The sequence below is a fragment of the Oncorhynchus nerka genome, linkage group LG20, assembly GCF_034236695.1.
Source record: "Oncorhynchus nerka isolate Pitt River linkage group LG20, Oner_Uvic_2.0, whole genome shotgun sequence".
NCBI classification, from domain to species: Eukaryota; Metazoa; Chordata; class Actinopteri; order Salmoniformes; family Salmonidae; genus Oncorhynchus; species Oncorhynchus nerka.
The window spans coordinates 95,555,839-95,576,980 of record NC_088415.1 but is presented as its reverse complement, the minus strand read 5'-3'; the positions used below and the strand labels follow the sequence as shown (position 1 = coordinate 95,576,980).

The 21,142-nt window shown below is 37.4% G+C and overlaps 1 protein-coding gene across 1 annotated transcript in view; it reads left to right on the top strand.

Annotated features, from left to right (window-relative positions):
• Positions 1-556: 556 nt before the first annotated feature.
• LOC115124782 (macrophage mannose receptor 1-like) overlaps positions 557-21,142 on the top strand; it is a 176,164-nt gene continuing 155,578 nt past the window's right edge. The window contains exons 1-4 of the mRNA XM_065006003.1: positions 557-674; positions 8,120-8,455; positions 10,277-10,450; positions 11,221-11,376. Coding sequence (XP_064862075.1) covers positions 608-674; positions 8,120-8,455; positions 10,277-10,450; positions 11,221-11,376 — 733 coding nt within the window. The 5' untranslated portion in view covers positions 557-607. The remainder of the gene's footprint in view (positions 675-8,119; positions 8,456-10,276; positions 10,451-11,220; positions 11,377-21,142) is intronic.

Genomic DNA, 21,142 nt, shown 5'->3' with positions numbered 1-21,142 from the left:
TGACAGCTAGCCGTTAGCCAGGTAGACAGCGTCTCCAATGGCACCCTATTATTCACTATATAGGATGCCATTTGGGATGCTGCCTTTGTGCTTGTTATTGTAGCTAGTGAGATGACACGTCGGCCTACTTTACATTGTTGTAATAATCATCTAACCTGGATGAACAGACATTGGTTAGTGAAATACATCCTAAATGGCACCCTATTCCCTTTGTAGTGCCCTACTTTTAACCAGGGCCCTTTGTAGTGCCCTACTTTTAACCAGGGCCCTTTGTAGTGCTCTACTTTTAACCAAGGCCCACGGGGTTCTATATCGGAATAGGATGCCATTTGGGGCTCAGACATTGACTATTGTCTCATGATTCGGGTAAAATACGCAGAACATATATGTTTTCTGCGAATCGTAAACCCTGACATAGTGATATGTCAGTGCACCTCCCATATTCACTAGAAAAGTGTTGAAATGTCGCGACAACATCCGTTGATAAAGAGAAAAAAAGCTGTCATGTGACAGAGACTGTCATGTTATTAAATAGCAGACCCAGTCGTACAGAACACTCCACTCTGCTGTAGGACGTCTGTATGTCAGTCACAACCCAACTGGGACCATGACGACCATCATGATAACAGTACTGATGCTCTTCATTCAAACCACCCTGGGGGCTCCTGAAACAGGTCTGTTGTTCATCTCATTGGTTATTAGTTTACACCTGAAACAGGTCTGTTGTTCATCTCATTGGTTATTAGTTTACACCTGAAACAGGTCTTGTTGTTCATCTCATTGGTTATTAGTTTACACCTGAAACAGGAATGTTGTTCATCAATCAAAACTGCCTAGAAAGGCAGGATCCTAGGAAGAAACCTAGAGAGGAACCAGGCTCTGAGGGTAGCCAGTCCTCTTCTGGCTGTGCTAGATTGAGATTATAACAGAACATGGCCAAGATGTTCAAACGTTCATAAATTACCAGCATGGTCAAATAATAATAATAATAATAATAATAATAATAATCACAGTGGTTGTAGAGGGTGCAACAGGTCAGAACCTCAGGAATAAATGTCAGTTGGCTTTTCATAGCAGAACATTCAGAGTTAGAGACAGCAGGTGTGGTAGAGAGAGAGTCAAAAACAGCAGGTCCGGGACAGGTAGCACATCCAGTGAACAGGTCAAGGTTCCATAGCCACAGGCAGAACAGTTGAAATTGGAGCAGCAGCACGACCAGGTGGACTGGGGACAGCAAGGAGTCAGTGACTCAATCCACTCAAATGATGGAACCCTCCTAGGGACAGCATGGAAGAGCACTAGTAAGCCAGTGACTCAGCCCCCATAATAGGGTCAGAGGCAAATAATCCCAGCGGAGAGAGGGGAACCAGCCAGGCAGAGACAAGGGCGGTTCGTCGCTCCAGTGCCTTTCCGTTCACCTTCGCATCCCTGGACCAGACTACACTCAATCATAGGACTTGCTGAAGAGATGAGTCTTCAAAAAAAATAAAGACTTCCAGGTCGAGACCGAATCTGCGTCTCTCACATGGATAGGCAGACCATTCCATAAAAGATGTAGCTCTATAGGAAAAAGCCCTGCTTGCAGATGTTTGCTTAGAAATACTAGGGACAATAAGGAGGCCTGTGTTTTGTGTCCGTACTGTACATGTAGGTATGTACGGCAGGACCAAATCAGAGAGATAGGTAGGACCAAGCCCATGTAATGCTTTGCAGGTTAGCAGTAAAACCTTGAAATTAGCCTAGCCTTAACAGGAAGCCAGTGCAGAGAGGCTAGCACTGGAGTAATATAGTCAGAAGGTAGAGCATTGCAGTAGTCTAATCTAATTTTCTGCATAATTTTTGGACAAAACATTTCTGATTTTTGCAATGTTACAAAGATGGAAAAAAATCTGTCCTTGAATTATTCTTGATATGTTCGTCAAAAGAGAGATCAGGGTCCAGAGTAACGCCGAGGTTCTTCAGTTTTATTTGAGACGACTGTACAACCATCAAGATTGCCAGATCTAACAGAAGATCTCTTTGTTTCTTGGGACCTAGAACAAGCATCTCTGTTTTGTCCGAGTGTAAAAGTAAAACATTTGCCGCCATGCACTTCCTTATGTCTTAAACACAGGCTTCCGGGGAGATTCTGGGGCTACATTCTGGGGCTTCACCATGTTCCACTAAATGTACAGCAGTGTATCGTCCGCATAGCAGTGAAAATTAACATTATGTTTCCAAAATACATCACCAAGAGGTCAAAAATATAGAGTGAAAACAATATTGGTCCTAACCTTGAGGAACCTTGAGGAACACCGTGTAGACTTGAACTTGTCCTGACACGTACGTCTGTAGTATTTTACAGGTAGAAAGATAAAACTATTTATCCACATTCTGCTCTGATCAAATCCGGTTCTGGAATGTCTTAACAAAACATAAAACTAAATATTTAGTCTGACTTCATCCACTGTCCAGAAAAATGGTTTTATGTTTCATTGACCAAGCATGGGAAACCGTGTTTAAACCCTTTACAATGAAGATCTGTGAAGTTATTTGGATTTTTACGAATGATCTTTGAAAGACTGGATCCTGAAAATGGGACGTTTCTATTTTTGCTGAGTCCAGCATTTTGCAGGTTTTTTGTTATACTAAAAAGTCGTAGATGTGTTTACATTGAACTGGTGAATGTGATATTGATTAAGGATGATGAGGGTGTGGTGCCTGGCCTTATTAGGATTTATATAGTGTTGTGTAGCCCTATGACAGCGTTTTATATAGCTCTATAACAGTGTTATGTAGCCCTATGACAGTGTTTTATATAGCTCTATAACAGTGTTATGTAGCTCTATGACAGTGTTATATAGCTCTATAACAGTGTTATGTAGCTCTATGACAGTGTTTTATATAGCCCTATGACAGTGTTATGTAGCCATATGACAGTGTTATATAACTCTATAACAGTGTTATGTAGCTCTATGACAGTGTAATATAGCTCCATAACAGTGTTATGTAGCCCTATGACAGTGTTTTATATAACTCTATAACAGTGTTATGTAGCTCTATGACAGTGTAATATAGCTCCATAACAGTGTTATGTAGCCCTATGGCAGTGTTATATAGCTCTATAACAGTGTTATGTAGCCATATGACAGTGTTATATAGCTCTATGACAGTGTTATGTAGCACTAAGACAGTGTTTTATATAGCCCTATGACAGTGTTATGTAGCCCTATGACAGTGTTATATAGCTCTATAACAGTGTTATGTAGCTCTATGACAGTGTTATGTAGCTCTATGACAGTGTTTTATATAGCTCTACAACAGTGTTATGTAGCCCTATGACAGTGTAATATAGCTCTATAACAGTGTTATGTAGCCCTATGACAGTGTTATGTAGCTCTATGACAGTGTTATATAGCTCTATAACAGTGTTATGTAGCTCTATGACAGTGTTATGTAGCTCTATGACAGTGTTTTATATAGCTCTATAACAGTGTTATGTAGCACTATGACAGTGTTATATAGCTCTATAACAGTGTTATGTAGCTCTATGACAGTGTTTTATATAGCTCTATAACAGTGTTATGTAGCACTATGACAGTGTTTTATATAGCTCTATAACAGTGTTATGTAGCCCTATGACAGTGTAATATAGCTCTATAACAGTGTTATGTAGCCCTATGACAGTGTTATGTAGCTCTATAACAGTGTTATGTAGCTCTATAACAGTGTTATGTAGCCCTATGACAGTGTAATATAGCTCTATAACAGTGTTATGTAGCCCTATGACAGTGTTTTATATAACTCTATAACAGTGTTATGTAGCTCTATGACAGTGTAATATAGCTCCATAACAGTGTTATGTAGCCCTATGGCAGTGTTATATAGCTCTATAACAGTGTTATGTAGCCATATGACAGTGTTATATAGCTCTATGACAGTGTTATGTAGCACTAAGACAGTGTTTTATATAGCCATATGACAGTGTTATGTAGCCCTATGACAGTGTAATATAGCTCTATAACAGTGTTATGTAGCCCTATGACAGTGTTATGTAGCTCTATGACAGTGTTATATAGCTCTATAACAGTGTTATGTAGCTCTATGACAGTGTTATGTAGCTCTATGACAGTGTTTTATATAGCTCTATAACAGTGTTATGTAGCACTATGACAGTGTTATATAGCTCTATAACAGTGTTATGTAGCTCTATGACAGTGTTTTATATAGCTCTATAACAGTGTTATGTAGCACTATGACAGTGTTTTATATAGCTCTATAACAGTGTTATGTAGCCCTATGACAGTGTAATATAGCTCTATAACAGTGTTATGTAGCCCTATGACAGTGTTATGTAGCTCTATGACAGTGTTATATAGCTCTATAACAGTGTTATGTAGCTCTATGACAGTGTTATGTAGCTCTATGACAGTGTTTTACATAGCTCTATAACAGTGTTATGTAGCCCTATGACAGTGTTATGTAGCTCTATGACAGTGTTATATAGCTCTATAACAGTGTTATGTAGCCCTATGACAGTGTTATGTAGCTCTATGACTGTGTTATATAGCTCTATAACAGTGTTATGTAGCTCTATGACAGTGTTATGTAGCTCTATGACAGTGGTTTATATAGCTCTATAACAGTGTTATGTAGCACTATGGCAGTGTTATATAGCTCTATAACAGTGTTATGTAGCTCTATGACAGTGTTTTATATAGCTCTATAACAGTGTTATGTAGCACTATGACAGTGTTTTATATAGCTCTATAACAGTGTTATGTAGCCCTTCGACAGTGTTATATAGCTCTATAACAGTGTTATGTAGCCCTTCGACAGTGTTATATAGCTCTATAACAGTGTTATGTAGCCCTATGGCAGTGTTATGTATCCATATGACAGTGTTATGTAGCCCTACGACAGTGTTTTATATAGCTCTATAACAGTGTTATGTAGCCCTATGACAGTGTTTTATATAGCTCTATAACAGTGTTATGTAGCCCTATGACAGTGTTTTATATAGCTCTATAACAGTGTTATGTAGCCCTACGACAGTGTTTTATATAGCTCTATAACAGTGTTATGTAGCCCTATGACAGTGTTTTATATAGCTCTATAACAGTGTTATGTAGCTCTATGACAGTGTTTTATATAGCTCTATAACAGTGTTATGTAGCCCTATGACAGTGTAATATAGCTCTATAACAGTGTTATGTAGCCCTACGACAGTGTTATATAGCTCTATAACAGTGTTATGTAGCCCTATGGCAGTGTTATATAGCTCTATAACAGTGTTATGTAGCCCTATGACAGTGTTATATAGCTCTATAACAGTGTTATGTAGCTCTATAACAGTGTTATGTAGCCCTATGGCAGTGTTATGTATCCATATGACAGTGTTATATAGCTCTATAACAGTGTTATGTAGCCCTATGGCAGTGTTATATAGCTCTATAACAGTGTTATGTAGCCCTATGACAGTGTTATATAGCTCTATAACAGTGTTATGTAGCTCTATAACAGTGTTATGTAGCCCTATGACAGTGTTATGTAGCTCTATAACAGTGTTATGTAGCCCTATGACAGTGTTATGTAGCTCTATAACAGTGTTATGTAGCTCTATAACAGTGTTATGTAGCTCTATAACAGTGTTATGTAGCCCTACGACAGTGTTATGTAGCCCTATGACAGTGTTATGTAGCTCTATAACAGTGTTATGTAGCCCTACGACAGTGTTATGTAGCTCTATAACAGTGTTATGTAGCCCTACGACAGTGTTATATAGCTCTATAACAGTGTTATGTAGCTCTATAACAGTGTTATGTAGCTCTATAACAGTGTTATATAGCTCTATAACAGTGTTATGTAGCCCTACGACAGTGTTATGTAGCTCTATAACAGTGTTATGTAGCCCTACGACAGTGTTATGTAGCCCTACGACAGTGTTATATAGCTCTATAACAGTGTTATGTAGCTCTATAACAGTGTTATGTAGCTCTATAACAGTGTTATGTAGCTCTATAACAGTGTTATATAGCTCTATAACAGTGTTAATGTGCCCTACGACAGTGTTATGTAGCTCTATAACAGTGTTATGTAGCCCTACGACAGTGTTATGTAGCTCTATAACAGTGTTATGTAGCTCTATAACAGTGTTATGTAGCCCTACGACAGTGTTATGTAGCTCTATAACAGTGTTATATAGCTCTATAACAGTGTTATGTAGCCCTACGACAGTGTTATGTAGCTCTATAACAGTGTTATGTAGCTCTATAACAGTGTTATGTAGCTCTATAACAGTGTTATGTAGCTCTATAACAGTGTTATGTAGCCCTATAACAGTGTTATGTAGCCCTACGACAGTGTTATGTAGCTCTATAACAGTGTTATGTAGCTCTATAACAGTGTTATGTAGCTCTATAACAGTGTTATGTAGCTCTATAACAGTGTTATGTAGCTCTATAACAGTGTTATGTAGCCCTATAACAGTGTTATGTAGCCCTACGACAGTGTTATATAGCTCTATAACAGTGTTATGTAGCTCTATAACAGTGTTATGTAGCTCTATAACAGTGTTATGTAGCCCTACGACAGTGTTATGTAGCTCTATAACAGTGTTATGTAGCCCTACGACAGTGTTATATAGCTCTATAACAGTGTTATGTAGCCCTACGACAGTGTTATGTAGCTCTATAACAGTGTTATGTAGCTCTACGACAGTGTTATGTAGCCCTACGACAGTGTTATGTAGCTCTATAACAGTGTTATGTAGCCCTACGACAGTGTTATGTAGCTCTATAACAGTGTTATGTAGCCCTATAACAGTGTTATGTAGCCCTACGACAGTGTTATGTAGCTCTATAACAGTGTTATGTAGCCCTATAACAGTGTTATGTAGCCCTATAACAGTGTTATGTAGCTCTATAACAGTGTTATGTAGCCCTACGACAGTGTTATGTAGCTCTATAACAGTGTTATGTAGCCCTATAACAGTGTTATGTAGCTCTATAACAGTGTTATGTAGCTCTATAACAGTGTTATGTAGCCCTACGACAGTGTTATGTAGCTCTATAACAGTGTTATGTAGCTCTATAACAGTGTTATGTAGCCCTACGACAGTGTTATGTAGCTCTATAACAGTGTTATGTAGCCCTATAACAGTGTTATGTAGCCCTATAACAGTGTTATGTAGCTCTATAACAGTGTTATGTAGCTCTATAACAGTGTTATGTAGCCCTATGACAGTGTTATGTAGCTCTATAACAGTGTTATGTAGCCCTACGACAGTGTTATATAGCTCTATAACAGTGTTATGTAGCTCTATAACAGTGTTATGTAGCACTATAACAGTGTTATGTAGCTCTATAACAGTGTTATGTAGCCCTATGACAGTGTTATGTAGCTCTATAACAGTGTTATGTAGCACTATAACAGTGTTATGTAGCTCTATAACAGTGTTATGTAGCTCTATAACAGTGTTATGTAGCCCTATAACAGTGTTATGTAGCCCTACGACAGTGTTATGTAGCCCTATGACAGTGTTATGTAGCCTTATGACAGTGTTATGTAGCTCTATGACAGTGTTATATAGCTCTATGACAGTGTTATGTAGCTCTATAACAGTGTTATGTAGCTCTATAACAGTGTTATGTAGCCCTATAACAGTGTTATGTAGCCCTACGACAGTGTTATATAGCTCTATAACAGTGTTATGTAGCCCTATGACAGTGTTATGTAGCTCTATAACAGTGTTATGTAGCTCTATAACAGTGTTATGTAGCCCTACGACAGTGTTATGTAGCTCTATAACAGTGTTATGTAGCTCTATAACAGTGTTATGTAGCCCTACGACAGTGTTATGTAGCTCTATAACAGTGTTATGTAGCTCTATAACAGTGTTATGTAGCTCTATAACAGTGTTATGTAGCCCTATAACAGTGTTATGTAGCTCTATAACAGTGTTATGTAGCTCTATAACAGCGTTATGTAGCCCTACGACAGTGTTATGTAGCTCTATAACAGTGTTATGTAGCCCTACGACTGTTAAAAAGTCATTATGATAGAGGGTTCAATTAAAGTGTTCTAATGGTTGCCTATTATGTCAATGCTGGTTAGTGATTGTTGTCATTTTTCTTTGTAGACGGTCCCTTCAACCTCTTCAATGCAGAAAGTGGCATTAGACAGGAACTGGCACGCTGGGTGTCAGGTGGACGTCTCTACTACACCAACAACAGGAAGTGTGCTGGGGTTTCTGGGAAGACAGAGGGTAGTACGCTGGTGTATTCTGACTGTGATGAGAAGAGCCTCCTCCAGCAGTGGGAGTGCAGTAACAACACACTGCTCACACTGAAAGGACAGACTCTGTACCTGCACATCAACGACAACAATGATCTGGTGTTGTCCAGAGACACGGGGCCTCGGAGTCGCTGGACCATCTCTGGAACAACGGACGGCCCCTGCTCAAGGACCCACAGAGGTACGGGATTAGAGTTACACGGTTCTCATTTATTAGGATTCTTAAATGGATTTTAGACAAAATGGACAAAGTCTCGACACACAACACAAGAAGCACGTTTCATATAACTACATCAGACAGTATATTTTACAGGTTAAATATAACTACATCAGACAGTATATTTTACAGGTTAAATATAACTACATCAGACAGTATATTTTATAGATTACAGGTTAAATATAACTACATCAGACAGTATATTTTACAGGTTAAATATAACTACATCAGACGGTATATTTTATATTTTACAGGTTAAATATAACTGCATCAGACAGTGTATTTTATAGATTACAGGTTAAATATAACTACATCAGACAGTATATTTTATTGAAAGAAATGACCGATTTTTCCCTGAGATTCCACAATGTACAGTAAGACAGGGACACACTCACAGAGAAAGAGAAAGAGACACACTCACAGAGAAAGAGAAAGAGACACTCACAGAGAAAGAGACACTCACAGAGAGAAAGAGACACACTCACAGAGAGAAAGAGAAAGACACACTCACAGAGAAAGAGAAAGAGACACACTCACAGAGAAAGAGAGAGAGACACACTCACAGAGAGAGAGAGAGAGAGACACACTCACAGAGATAGAGAGAGAGACACACTCACAGAGAAAGAGAAAGAGACACACTCACAGAGAAAGAGAAAGAGACACACTCACAGAGAAAGAGACACACTCACAGAGAGAAAGAGACACACTCACAGAGAAAGAGACACACTCACAGAGAAAGAGACACACTCACAGAGAAAGAGAAAGAGACACACTCACAGAGAGAAAGAGACACACTCATGAGCGAAAGAGACACACTCACAGAGAGAAAGAGAAAGGGACACACTCACAGAGAAAGAGACACTCACAGAGAAAGAGCGAGAGACACACTCACAGAGAGAAAGAGACACACTCACAGAGAGAAAGACACACACTCACAGAGAGAAAGAGACACACTCACATAGAAAGAGACACACTCACAGAGAGAAAGAGACACACTCACAGAGAGAGACACTCACAGAGAAAGAGACACACTCACAGAGAAAGAGAAAGAGACACACTCACAGAGAAAGAGAGAGAGAGACACACTCACAGAGAAAGATAAAGAGAGACACACTCACAGAGAAAGAGACACTCACAGAGAAAGAGACACACTCACAGAGAAAGAGAGAGAGACACTCACAGAGAAAGAGAGACACTCACAGAGAAAGATACACACTCACAGAGAAAGAGACACACTCACAGAGAAAGAGAGAGAGACACACTCATAGAGAAAGAGAGAGAGACACTCACAGAGAAAGAGACACACTCACAGAGAAAGAGAGAGAGACACTCACAGAGAAAGAGAAAGAGACACACTCACAGAGAGAGAGACACACTAACAGAGAGAAAGAGACACTCACAGAGAAAGAGAAAGAGACACACTAACAGAGAGAAAGAGACACTCACAGAGAGACACACTCACAGAGAAAGAGAAAGAGACACACTAACAGAGAGAGAGACACACTCACAGAGAGACACACTCACAGAGAAAGAGAGAGAGACACACTCACAGAGAAAGAGAGAAACACTCACAGAGAAAGAGAGAAACACTCACAGAGAAAGAGAGAGACACTCACAGCCAGTGTAAGAGTGTTAGTATAGAAAGCCATGTTCCCCAACAAGGTCACACAGGGAGGCAAGATGGCAGACACACTAATATAGTAAAACCCTTTGGGTCTAAAACCCACGTCGCACTGAGCACTGAACTACATACAGATCACACAGTAACCCCTGTCCCTTTTTCAGAACTCTTTACCATCGAAGGAAACGCATTTGGGCGTCCCTGTCAGTTTCCTTTCCTGTACAAAGACCAATGGTATGGAGACTGCACCTTGGTAGACTCCTCTGATGGACAGCTTTGGTGTGCCATTGAAACAAACTACCAAGACAATGAACTGTGGGGCAACTGTCCATCCAAATGTGAGTATTACATCTATTACTTACTGTGTCAATATACACAGCTGTTAGATGCCTCTCTCTCTCTCTCTCTCTCTCTCTCTCTCTCTCTCTGTCTCTCTCCCTGTGTCTCTCTCTCTCTCTCTCCCTGTGTCTCTCTCTCTCTCTCTCTCTGTGTGTCTCTCTCTCTCTCTCTCTCTCTCTCTCCCTCTCTTCTCTCTCTGTGTGTCTCTCTCTCCCTGTGTCTCTCTCTCTCTCTCTCTCTGTGTGTCTCTCTCTCTCTCTCTCTGCGTGTCTCTCTCTCTCTCTCTCTCTCGGTTTTATCGTCATGATAACCATATGTTAATGTTGCCAAGGGAAGTAGTGAAATGGATGAAAAGTGAACAGTAAACATTACACTCACACAATTTCCATAATAATAAAGACATTTCAAATGTCATATTATGTCTATATACATTGTCGTAATGATGTGCAAATAGTTAAAGTAGAAAAGGGAAAATAAATCTTCACTGAATCTTCACTGGTTGCCCTTTTCTTGTGGCAACAGGTCACAAATCTATTTCACCCAATAGATATTCTTTGTGGATCTGTGTAATCTGAGGGAAATATGTGTCTCTAATGTGGTCATACATTGGGCAGTAGGTTAGGAAGTGCAGCTCAGTTTCCACCTCATGTTGTGGGTAGTGTGCCAATAGCCTGTCTTCTCTTGAGAGCCAGGTCTGCCTACGGCGGCCTTTCTCAATAGCAAGGCTATGCTCTCTGAGTCTGAACATCTCTCCCCCATCCCTCTGCAGCTACGGACCATTGGCATAAGAACCCGGTCACAGGTGCATTCTACCAGGTGAACCTCCACTCTGCTCTGACCTGGCACCAGGCTCGGACCAGCTGCCAACAGCAGGGAGCAGACTTGGCCTCAATCACCGAACCCCTCGAGCAGACCTACTTAGCAGGTAGCGCCACCCGGTGGCCATGCTCACATATATCAGGCGTGTCAAACTCAAGTAGTGTGTTTATTAGTGTACTGTTCATGTACCAGTGTGTTTATTTGTGTACTGTTCATGTACCAGTGTGTTTATTTGTGTACTGTTCATGTACTAGTGTGTTTATTAGTGTACTGTTCATGTACTAGTGTGTTTATTAGTATACTGTTCATGTACCAGTGTGTTTATTAGTGTACTGTTCATGTACCAGTGTGTTTATTAGTGTACTGTTCATGTACCAGTGTGTTTATTAGTGTACTGTTCATGTACCAGTGTGTTTATTAGTGTACTGTTCATGTACTAGTGTGTTTATTAGTGTACTGTTCATGTACCAGTGTGTTTATTAGTGTACTGTTCATTTACCAGTGTGTTTATTAGTGTACTGTTCATGTACTAGTGTGTTTATTAGTGTACTGTTCATATACTAGTGTGTTTATTAGTGTACTGTTCATGTACCAGTGTGTTTATTAGTGTACTGTTCATGTACCAGTGTGTGTATTTGTGTACTGTTAATGTACCAGTGTGTTTATTAGTGGGCAGTTCATGTGCCAGTGTGTTTATTAGTGTACTGTTCATGTACTAGTGTGTTTATTAGTGTACTGTTCATGTACCAGTGTGTGTATTTGTGTACTGTTAATGTACCAGTGTGTTTATTAGTGGGAAGTTCATGTGCCAGTGTGTTTATTAGTGTACTGTTCATGTACAATCGTGTTTATTAGTGTACTGTTCATGTACCAGTGTGTGTATTTGTGTACTGTTAATGTACCAGTGTGTTTATTAGTGGGCAGTTCATGTGCCAGTGTGTTTATTAGTGTACTGTTCATGTACAATCGTGTTTATTAGTGTACTGTTCATGTACCAGTGTGTGTATTTGTGTACTGTTCATGTACCGTCGTGAGTATTAGTGTACTGTTCATGTACTAGTGTGTTTATTAGTGTACTGTTCATCTAACAGTGTGTGTATTTGTGTACTGTTGATGTACCAGTGTGTTTATTAGTGGGCAGTTCATGTACCAGTGTGTTTATTAGTGTACTGTTCATGTACAATCGTGTTTATTAGTGTACTGTTCATGTACCAGTGTGTTTATTAGTGTACTGTTCATATACCAGTGTGTTTATTAGTGTACTGTTCATGTACCAGTGTGTGTATTTGTGTACTGTTCATGTACCGTCGTGAGTATTAGTGTAATGTTCATGTACCAGTGTGTTTATTAGTGTACTGTTCATGTACTCGTGTGTTTATTAGTGTACTGTTAATGTACCAGTGTGTTTATTTGTGTACTGTTCATATACTAGTGTGTTTATTAGTGTACTGTTCATGTACCCGTGTGTTTATTAGTGTACTGTTCATGTACCAGTGTGTTTATTAGTATACTGTTCATGTACCAGTGTGTTTATTAGTGTACTGTTCATGTACTAGTGTGTTTATTAGTGTACTGTTAATGTACTAGTGTGTTTATTAGTGTACTGTTCATGTACCAGTGTGTTTCTTAGTGTACTGTTCATGTACTAGTGTGTTTATTAGTATACTGTTCATGTACCAGTGTGTTTATTAGTGTACTGTTCATGTACCAGTGTTTTTATTAGTGTACCGTTCATGTACCAGTGTGTTTATTGGTGTAGTTTTCATGTACTAGTGTGTTTATTAGTGTACTGTTAATGTACTAGTGTGTTTATTAGTGTACTGTTAATGTACCAGTGTGTTTATTTTGTGTACTGTTAATGTACCAGTGTGTTTATTCGTGTACTGTTAATGTACCAGTGTGTTTATTAGTGTGCTGTTCATGTACCAGTGTGTTTATTAGTGTACTGTTCATGTACCAGTGTGTGTATTTGTGTACTGTTCATGTACCGTCGTGAGTATTAGTGTAATGTTCATGTACCAGTGTGTTTATTAGTGTACTGTTCATGTACTAGTGTGTTTATTAGTGTACTGTTAATGTACCAGTGTGTTTATTAGTGTACTGTTAATGTACCAGTGTGTTTATTAGTGTACTGTTCATGTACCAGTGTGTTTATTCGTGTACTGTTCATTTACTAGTGTGTTTATTAGTGTACTGTTCATTTACTAGTGTGTTTATTAGTGTACTGTTCATGTACTAGTGTGTTTATTAGTGTACTGTTCATATACTAGTGTGTTTATTAGTGTACTGTTCATGTACCAGTGTGTGTATTTGTGTACTGTTAATGTACCAGTGTGTTTATTAGTGGGCAGTTCATGTACCAGTGTGTTTATTAGTGTACTGTTCATGTACCAGTGTGTTTATTAGTGTACTGTTCATTTACCAGTGTGTTTATTAGTGTACTGTTCATGTACTAGTGTGTTTATTAGTGTACTGTTCATATACTAGTGTGTTTATTAGTGTACTGTTCATGTACCAGTGTGTGTATTTGTGTACTGTTAATGTACCAGTGTGTTTATTAGTGGGCAGTTCATGTACCAGTGTGTTTATTAGTGTACTGTTCATGTACAATCGTGTTTATTAGTGTACTGTTAATGTACCAGTGTGTTTATTTTGTGTACTGTTAATGTAGCAGTGTGTTTATTAGTGTGCTGTTCATGTACCAGTGTGTTTATTAGTGTACTGTTCATGTGCCAGCGTGTTTAGTAGTGTACTGTTAATGTACCAGTGTGTTTATTAGTGTGCTGTTCATGTACCAGTGTGTTTATTAGTGTACTGTTCATGTACCAGTGTGTGTATTTGTGTACTGTTCATGTACCGTCGTGAGTATTAGTGTAATGTTCATGTACCAGTGTGTTTATTAGTGTACTGTTCATGTACTAGTGTGTTTATTAGTGTACTGTTCATGTACCAGTGTGTTTATTAGTGTACTGTTCATGTACCAGTGTGTTTATTAGTGTACTGTTCATTTACTAGTGTGTTTATTAGTGTACTGTTCATGTACTAGTGTGTTTATTAGTGTACTGTTAATGTACCAGTGTGTTTATTAGTATACTGTTCATGTACCAGTGTGTTTATTAGTGTACTGTTCATGTACTAGTATGTTTATTAGTGTACTGTTAATGTACTAGTGTGTTTATTAGTGTACTGTTCATGTACCAGTGTGTTTCTTAGTGTACTGTTCATGTACCAGTGTGTGTATTTGTGTACTGTTCATGTACCGTCGTGAGTATTAGTGTAATGTTCATGTACCAGTGTGTTTATTAGTGTACTGTTCATGTACTAGTGTGTTTATTAGTGTACTGTTAATGTACCAGTGTGTTTATTTGTGTACTGTTAATGTACCAGTGTGTTTATTAGTGTACTGTTCATGTACCAGTGTGTTTATTAGTGTACTGTTCATTTACTAGTGTGTTTATTAGTGTACTGTTCATGTACTAGTGTGTTTATTAGTGTACTGTTAATGTACCAGTGTGTTTATTAGTATACTGTTCATGTACCAGTGTGTTTATTAGTGTACTGTTCATGTACTAGTATGTTTATTAGTGTACTGTTAATGTACTAGTGTGTTTATTAGTGTACTGTTCATGTACCAGTGTGTTTCTTAGTGTACTGTTCATGTACTAGTGTGTTTATTAGTATACTGTTCATGTACCAGTGTGTTTATTAGTGTACTGTTCATGTACCAGTGTTTTTATTAGTGTACCGTTCATGTACCAGTGTGTTTATTGGTGTAGTTTTCATGTACTAGTGTGTTTATTAGTGTACTGTTAATGTACTAGTGTGTTTATTAGTGTACTGTTAATGTACCAGTGTGTTTATTTTGTGTACTGTTAATGTACCAGTGTGTTTATTAGTGTGCTGTTCATGTACCAGTGTGTTTATTAGTGTACTGTTCATGTACCAGCGTGTTTAGTCGTGTACTGTTAATGTACCAGTGTGTTTATTAGTGTGCTGTTCATGTACCAGTGTGTTTATTAGTGTACTGTTCATGTACCAGTGTGTGTATTTGTGTACTGTTCATGTACCGTCGTGAGTATTAGTGTAATGTTCATGTACCAGTGTGTTTATTAGTGTACTGTTCATGTACTAGTGTGTTTATTAGTGTACTGTTAATGTACCAGTGTGTTTATTTGTGTACTGTTAATGTACCAGTGTGTTTATTAGTGTACTGTTCATGTACCAGTGTGTTTATTAGTGTACTGTTCATTTACTAGTGTGTTTATTAGTGTACTGTTCATGTACTAGTGTGTTTATTAGTGTACTGTTAATGTACCAGTGTGTTTATTAGTATACTGTTCATGTACCAGTGTGTTTATTAGTGTACTGTTCATGTACTAGTATGTTTATTAGTGTACTGTTAATGTACTAGTGTGTTTATTAGTGTACTGTTCATGTACCAGTGTGTTTCTTAGTGTACTGTTCATGTACTAGTGTGTTTATTAGTATACTGTTCATGTACCAGTGTGTTTATTAGTGTACTGTTCATGTACCAGTGTTTTTATTAGTGTACCGTTCATGTACCAGTGTGTTTATTGGTGTAGTTTTCATGTAATAGTGTGTTTATTAGTGTACTGTTAATGTACTAGTGTGTTTATTAGTGTACTGTTAATGTACCAGTGTGTTTATTTTGTGTACTGTTAATGTACCAGTGTGTTTATTAGTGTGCTGTTCATGTACCAGTGTGTTTATTAGTGTACTGTTCATGTACCAGCGTGTTTAGTCGTGTACTGTTAATGTACCAGTGTGTTTATTAGTGTGCTGTTCATGTACCAGTGAGTTTATTAGTGTACTGTTCATGTACCAGTGTGTGTATTTGTGTACTGTTCATGTACCGTCGTGAGTATTAGTGTAATGTTCATGTACCAGTGTGTTTATTAGTGTACTTTTCATGTACTAGTGTGTTTATTAGTGTACTGTTAATGTACCAGTGTGTTTATTTGTGTACTGTTAATGTACCAGTGTGTTTATTAGTGTACTGTTCATGTACCAGAGTGTTTATTAGTGTACTGTTCATTTACTAGTGTGTTTATTAGTGTACTGTTCATGTACTAGTGTGTTTATTAGTGTACTGTTCATGTACCAGTGTGTTTATTAGTATACTGTTCATGTACCAGTGTGTTTATTAGTGTACTGTTCATGTACTAGTGTGTTTATTAGTGTACTGTTAATGTACTAGTGTGTTTATTAGTGTACTGTTCATGTACCAGTGTGTTTCTTAGTGTACTGTTCATGTACTAGTGTGTTTATTAGTATACTGTTCATGTACCAGTGTGTTTATTAGTGTACTGTTAATGTACCAGTGTGTTTATTTGTGGATTGTTAATGTACCAGTGTGTTTGTAAGTCGCTCTGGATAAGAGCGTCTGCTAAATGACTTAAATGTAAATGTTTATTAGTGTACTGTTCATGTACCAGTGTGTTTATTAGTGTACTGTTCATGTACCAGTGTGTTTATTAGTGTACTGTTCATGTACCAGTGTGTTTATTAGTGTACTGTTCATGTACTAGTGTGTTTATTAGTGTACTGTTCATGTACCAGTGTGTTTATTCGTGTACTGTTCATGTACCAGTGTGTTTATTAGTGTACTCTTCATGTACCAGTGTGTTTATTCGTGTACTGTTCATGTACCAGTGTGTTTATTAGTGTACTGTTCATGTACCAGTGTGTTTATTAGTGTACTGTTCATGTACCAGTGTGTTTATTAGTGTGCTGTTCATGTACTAGTGTGTTTATTAGTGTACTGTTCATGTACCAGTGTGTTTATTAGTGTACTGTTCATTTACCAGTGTGTTTATTAGTGTACTGTTCATGTACTAGGGTGTTTATTAGTGTACTGTTCATATACTAGTGTGTTTATTAGTGTACTGTTCATGTACCAGTGTGTGTATTTGTGTACTGTTAATGTACCAGTGTGTTTATTAGTGGGCAGTTCATGTGCCAGTGTGTTTATTAGTGTACTGTTCATGTACAATCGTGTTTATTAGTGTACTGTTCATGTACCAGTGTGTGTATTTGTGTACTGTTCATGTACCGTCGTGAGTATTAGTGTAATGTTCATGTACCAGTGTGTTTATTAGTGTACTGTTCATGTACTAGTGTGTTTATTAGTGTACTGTTAATGTACCAGTGTGTTTATTTGTGTACTGTTAATGTACCAGTGTGTTTATTAGTGTACTGTTCATGTACCAGTGTGTTTCTTAGTGTACTGTTCATGTACTAGTGTGTTTATTAGTGTACTGTTCATGTACCAGTGTGTTTATTAGTGTACTGTTCATGTACCAGTGTGTTTATTAGTGTACTGTTCATGTACCAGTGTGTTTATTCGTGTACTGTTCATGTACTAGTGTGTTTATTAGTGTACTGTTCATGTACCAGTGTGTTTATTAGTGTACTGTTCATGTACTAGTGTGTTTATTAGTGTACTGTTAATGTACCAGTGTGTTTATTAGTGTACTGTTAATGTACCAGTGTGTTTATTTGTGGATTGTTAATGTACCAGTGTGTTTGTAAGTCGCTCTGGATAAGAGCGTCTGCTAAATGACTTAAATGTAAATGTAAATGTTTATTAGTGTACTGTTCATGTACCACTGTGTTTATTAGTGTACTGTTCATGTACCAGTGTGTTTATTAGTATACTGTTCATGTACCAGTGTGTTTATTAGTGTACTGTTCATGTACTAGTGTGTTTATTAGTGTACTGTTCATGTACCAGTGTGTTTCTTAGTGTACTGTTCATGTACTAGTGTGTTTATTAGTATACTGTTCATGTACCAGTGTGTTTATTAGTGTACTGTTCATGTACCAGTGTTTTTATTAATGTACCGTTCATGTACCAGTGTGTTTATTGGTGTAGTTTTCATGTACTAGTGTGTTTATTAGTGTACTGTTAATGTACTAGTGTGTTTATTAGTGTACTGTTAATGTACCAGTGTGTTTATTTTGTGTACTGTTAATGTACCAGTGTGTTTATTAGTGTGCTGTTCATGTACCATTGTGTTTATTAGTGTACTGTTCATGTACCAGCGTGTTTAGTCGTGTACTGTTAATGTACCAGTGTGTTTATTAGTGTGCTGTTCATGTACCAGTGTGTGTATTTGTGTACTGTTCATGTACCGTCGTGAGTATTAGTGTAATGTTCATGTACCAGTGTGTTTATTAGTGTACTGTTCATGTACTAGTGTGTTTATTAGTGTACTGTTAATGTACCAGTGTGTTTATTTGTGTACTGTTAATGTACCAGTGTGTTGATTAGTGTACTGTTCATGTACCAGTGTGTTTATTAGTGTACTGTTAATTTACTAGTGTGTTTATTAGTGTACTGTTCATTTACTAGTGTGTTTATTAGTGTACTGTTCATGTACTAGTGTGTTTATTAGTGTACTGTTCATGTACTAGTGTGTTTATTAGTGTACTGTTCATATACTAGTGTGTTTATTAGTGTACTGTTCATGTACCAGTGTGTGTATTTGTGTACTGTTAATGTACCAGTGTGTTTATTAGTGGGCAGTTCATGTACCAGTGTGTTTATTAGTGTACTGTTCATGTACAATCGTGTTTATTAGTGTAATGTTCATGTACTAGTGTGTTTATTAGTGTACTGTTCATGTACCAGTGTGTTTATTAGTGTACTGTTCATGTACTAGTGTGTTTATTAGTGTACTGTTAATGTACCAGTGTGTTTATTTGTGTACTGTTAATGTACCAGTGTGTTTATTAGTGTACTGTTCATTTACTAGTGTGTCTATTAGTGTACTGTTCATGTACCAGTGTGTGTATTTGTGTACTGTTAATGTACCAGTGTGTTTATTAGTGGGCAGTTCATGTACCAGTGTGTTTATTAGTGTACTGTTCATGTACTCGTGTGTTTATTAGTGTACTGTTAATGTACCAGTGTGTTTATTAGTGTACTGTTCATGTACCCGTGTGTTTATTAGTGTACTGTTCATGTACCAGTGTGTTTATTAGTATACTGTTCATGTACCAGTGTGTTTATTAGTGTACTGTTCATGTACTAGTGTGTTTATTAGTGTACTGTTAATGTACTAGTGTGTTTATTAGTGTACTGTTCATGTACCAGTGTGTTTCTTAGTGTACTGTTCATGTACTAGTGTGTTTATTAGTATACTGTTCATGTACCAGTGTGTTTATTAGTGTACTGTTCATGTACCAGTGTTTTTATTAGTGTACCGTTCATGTACCAGTGTGTTTATTGGTGTAGTTTTCATGTACTAGTGTGTTTATTAGTGTACTGTTAATGTACCAGTGTGTTTATTTTGTGTACTGTTAATGTACCAGTGTGTTTATTAGTGTGCTGTTCATGTACCAGTGTGTTTATTAGTGTACTGTTCATGTACCAGCGTGTTTAGTCGTGTACTGTTAATGTACCAGTGTGTTTATTAGTGTGCTGTTCATGTACCAGTGTGTTTATTAGTGTACTGTTCATGTACCAGTGTGTGTATTTGTGTACTGTTCATGTACCGTCGTGAGTATTAGTGTAATGTTCATGTACCAGTGTGTTTATTAGTGTACTGTTCATGTACTAGTGTGTTTATTAGTGTACTGTTAATGTACCAGTGTGTTTATTTGTGTACTGTTAATGTACCAGTGTGTTTATTAGTGTACTGTTCATGTACCAGTGTGTTTATTAGTGTACTGTTCATTTACTAGTGTGTTTATTAGTGTACTGCTCATTTACTAGTGTGTTTATTAGTGTACTGTTCATGTACTAGTGTGTTTATTAGTGTGCTGTTCATATACTAGTGTGTTTATTAGTGTACTGTTCATGTACAATCGTGTTTATTAGTGTAATGTTCATGTACTAGTGTGTTTATTAGTGTACTGTTCATGTACCAGTGTGTTTATTAGTGTACTGTTCATGTACCAGTGTGTTTATTAGTGTACTGTTCATGTACTAGTGTGTTTATTAGTGTACTGTTCATGTACCAGTGTGTTTATTAGTGTACTGTTCATTTACCAGTGTGTTTATTAGTGTACTGTTCATGTACTAGTGTGTTTATTAGTGTACTGTTCATGTACCAGTGTGTGTATTTGTGTACTGTTAATGTACCAGTGTGTTTATTAGTGGGCAGTTCATGTACCAGTGTGTTTATTAGTGTACTGTTCATGTACAATCGTGTTTATTAGTGTAATGTTCATGTACTAGTGTGTTTATTCGTGTACTGTTAATGTACCAGTGTGTTTATTTTGTGTACTGTTAATGTACCAGTGTGTTTATTAGTGTGCTGTTCATGTACCAGTGTGTTTATTAGTGCACTGTTCATGTGCCAGCGTGTTTAGTAGTGTACTGTTAATGTACCAGTGTGTTTATTAGTGTAATGTTCATGTACCAGTGTGTTTATTAGTGTACTGTTCATGTACTAGTGTGTTTATTAGTGTACTGTTAATGTACCAGTGTGTTTATTTGTGTACTGTTAATGTACCAGTGTGTTTATTAGTGTACTGTTCATGTACCAGTGTGTTTATTAGTGTACTGTTCATTTACTAGTGTGTTTATTAGTGTACTGTTCATGTACTAGTGTGTTTATTAGTGTACTGTTCATATACTAGTGTGTTTATTAGTGTACTGTTCATGTACCCGTGTGTTTATTAGTGTACTGTTCATGTACCAGTGTGTTTATTAGTGTACTGTTCATTTACTAGTGTGTTTATTAGTGTACTGTTCATGTACTAGTGTGTTTATTAGTGTACTGTTAATGTACTAGTGTGTTTATTAGTGTACTGTTCATGTACCAGTGTGTTTATTGGTGTAGTTTTCATGTACTAGTGTGTTTATTAGTGTACTGTTAATGTACTAGTGTGTTTATTAGTGT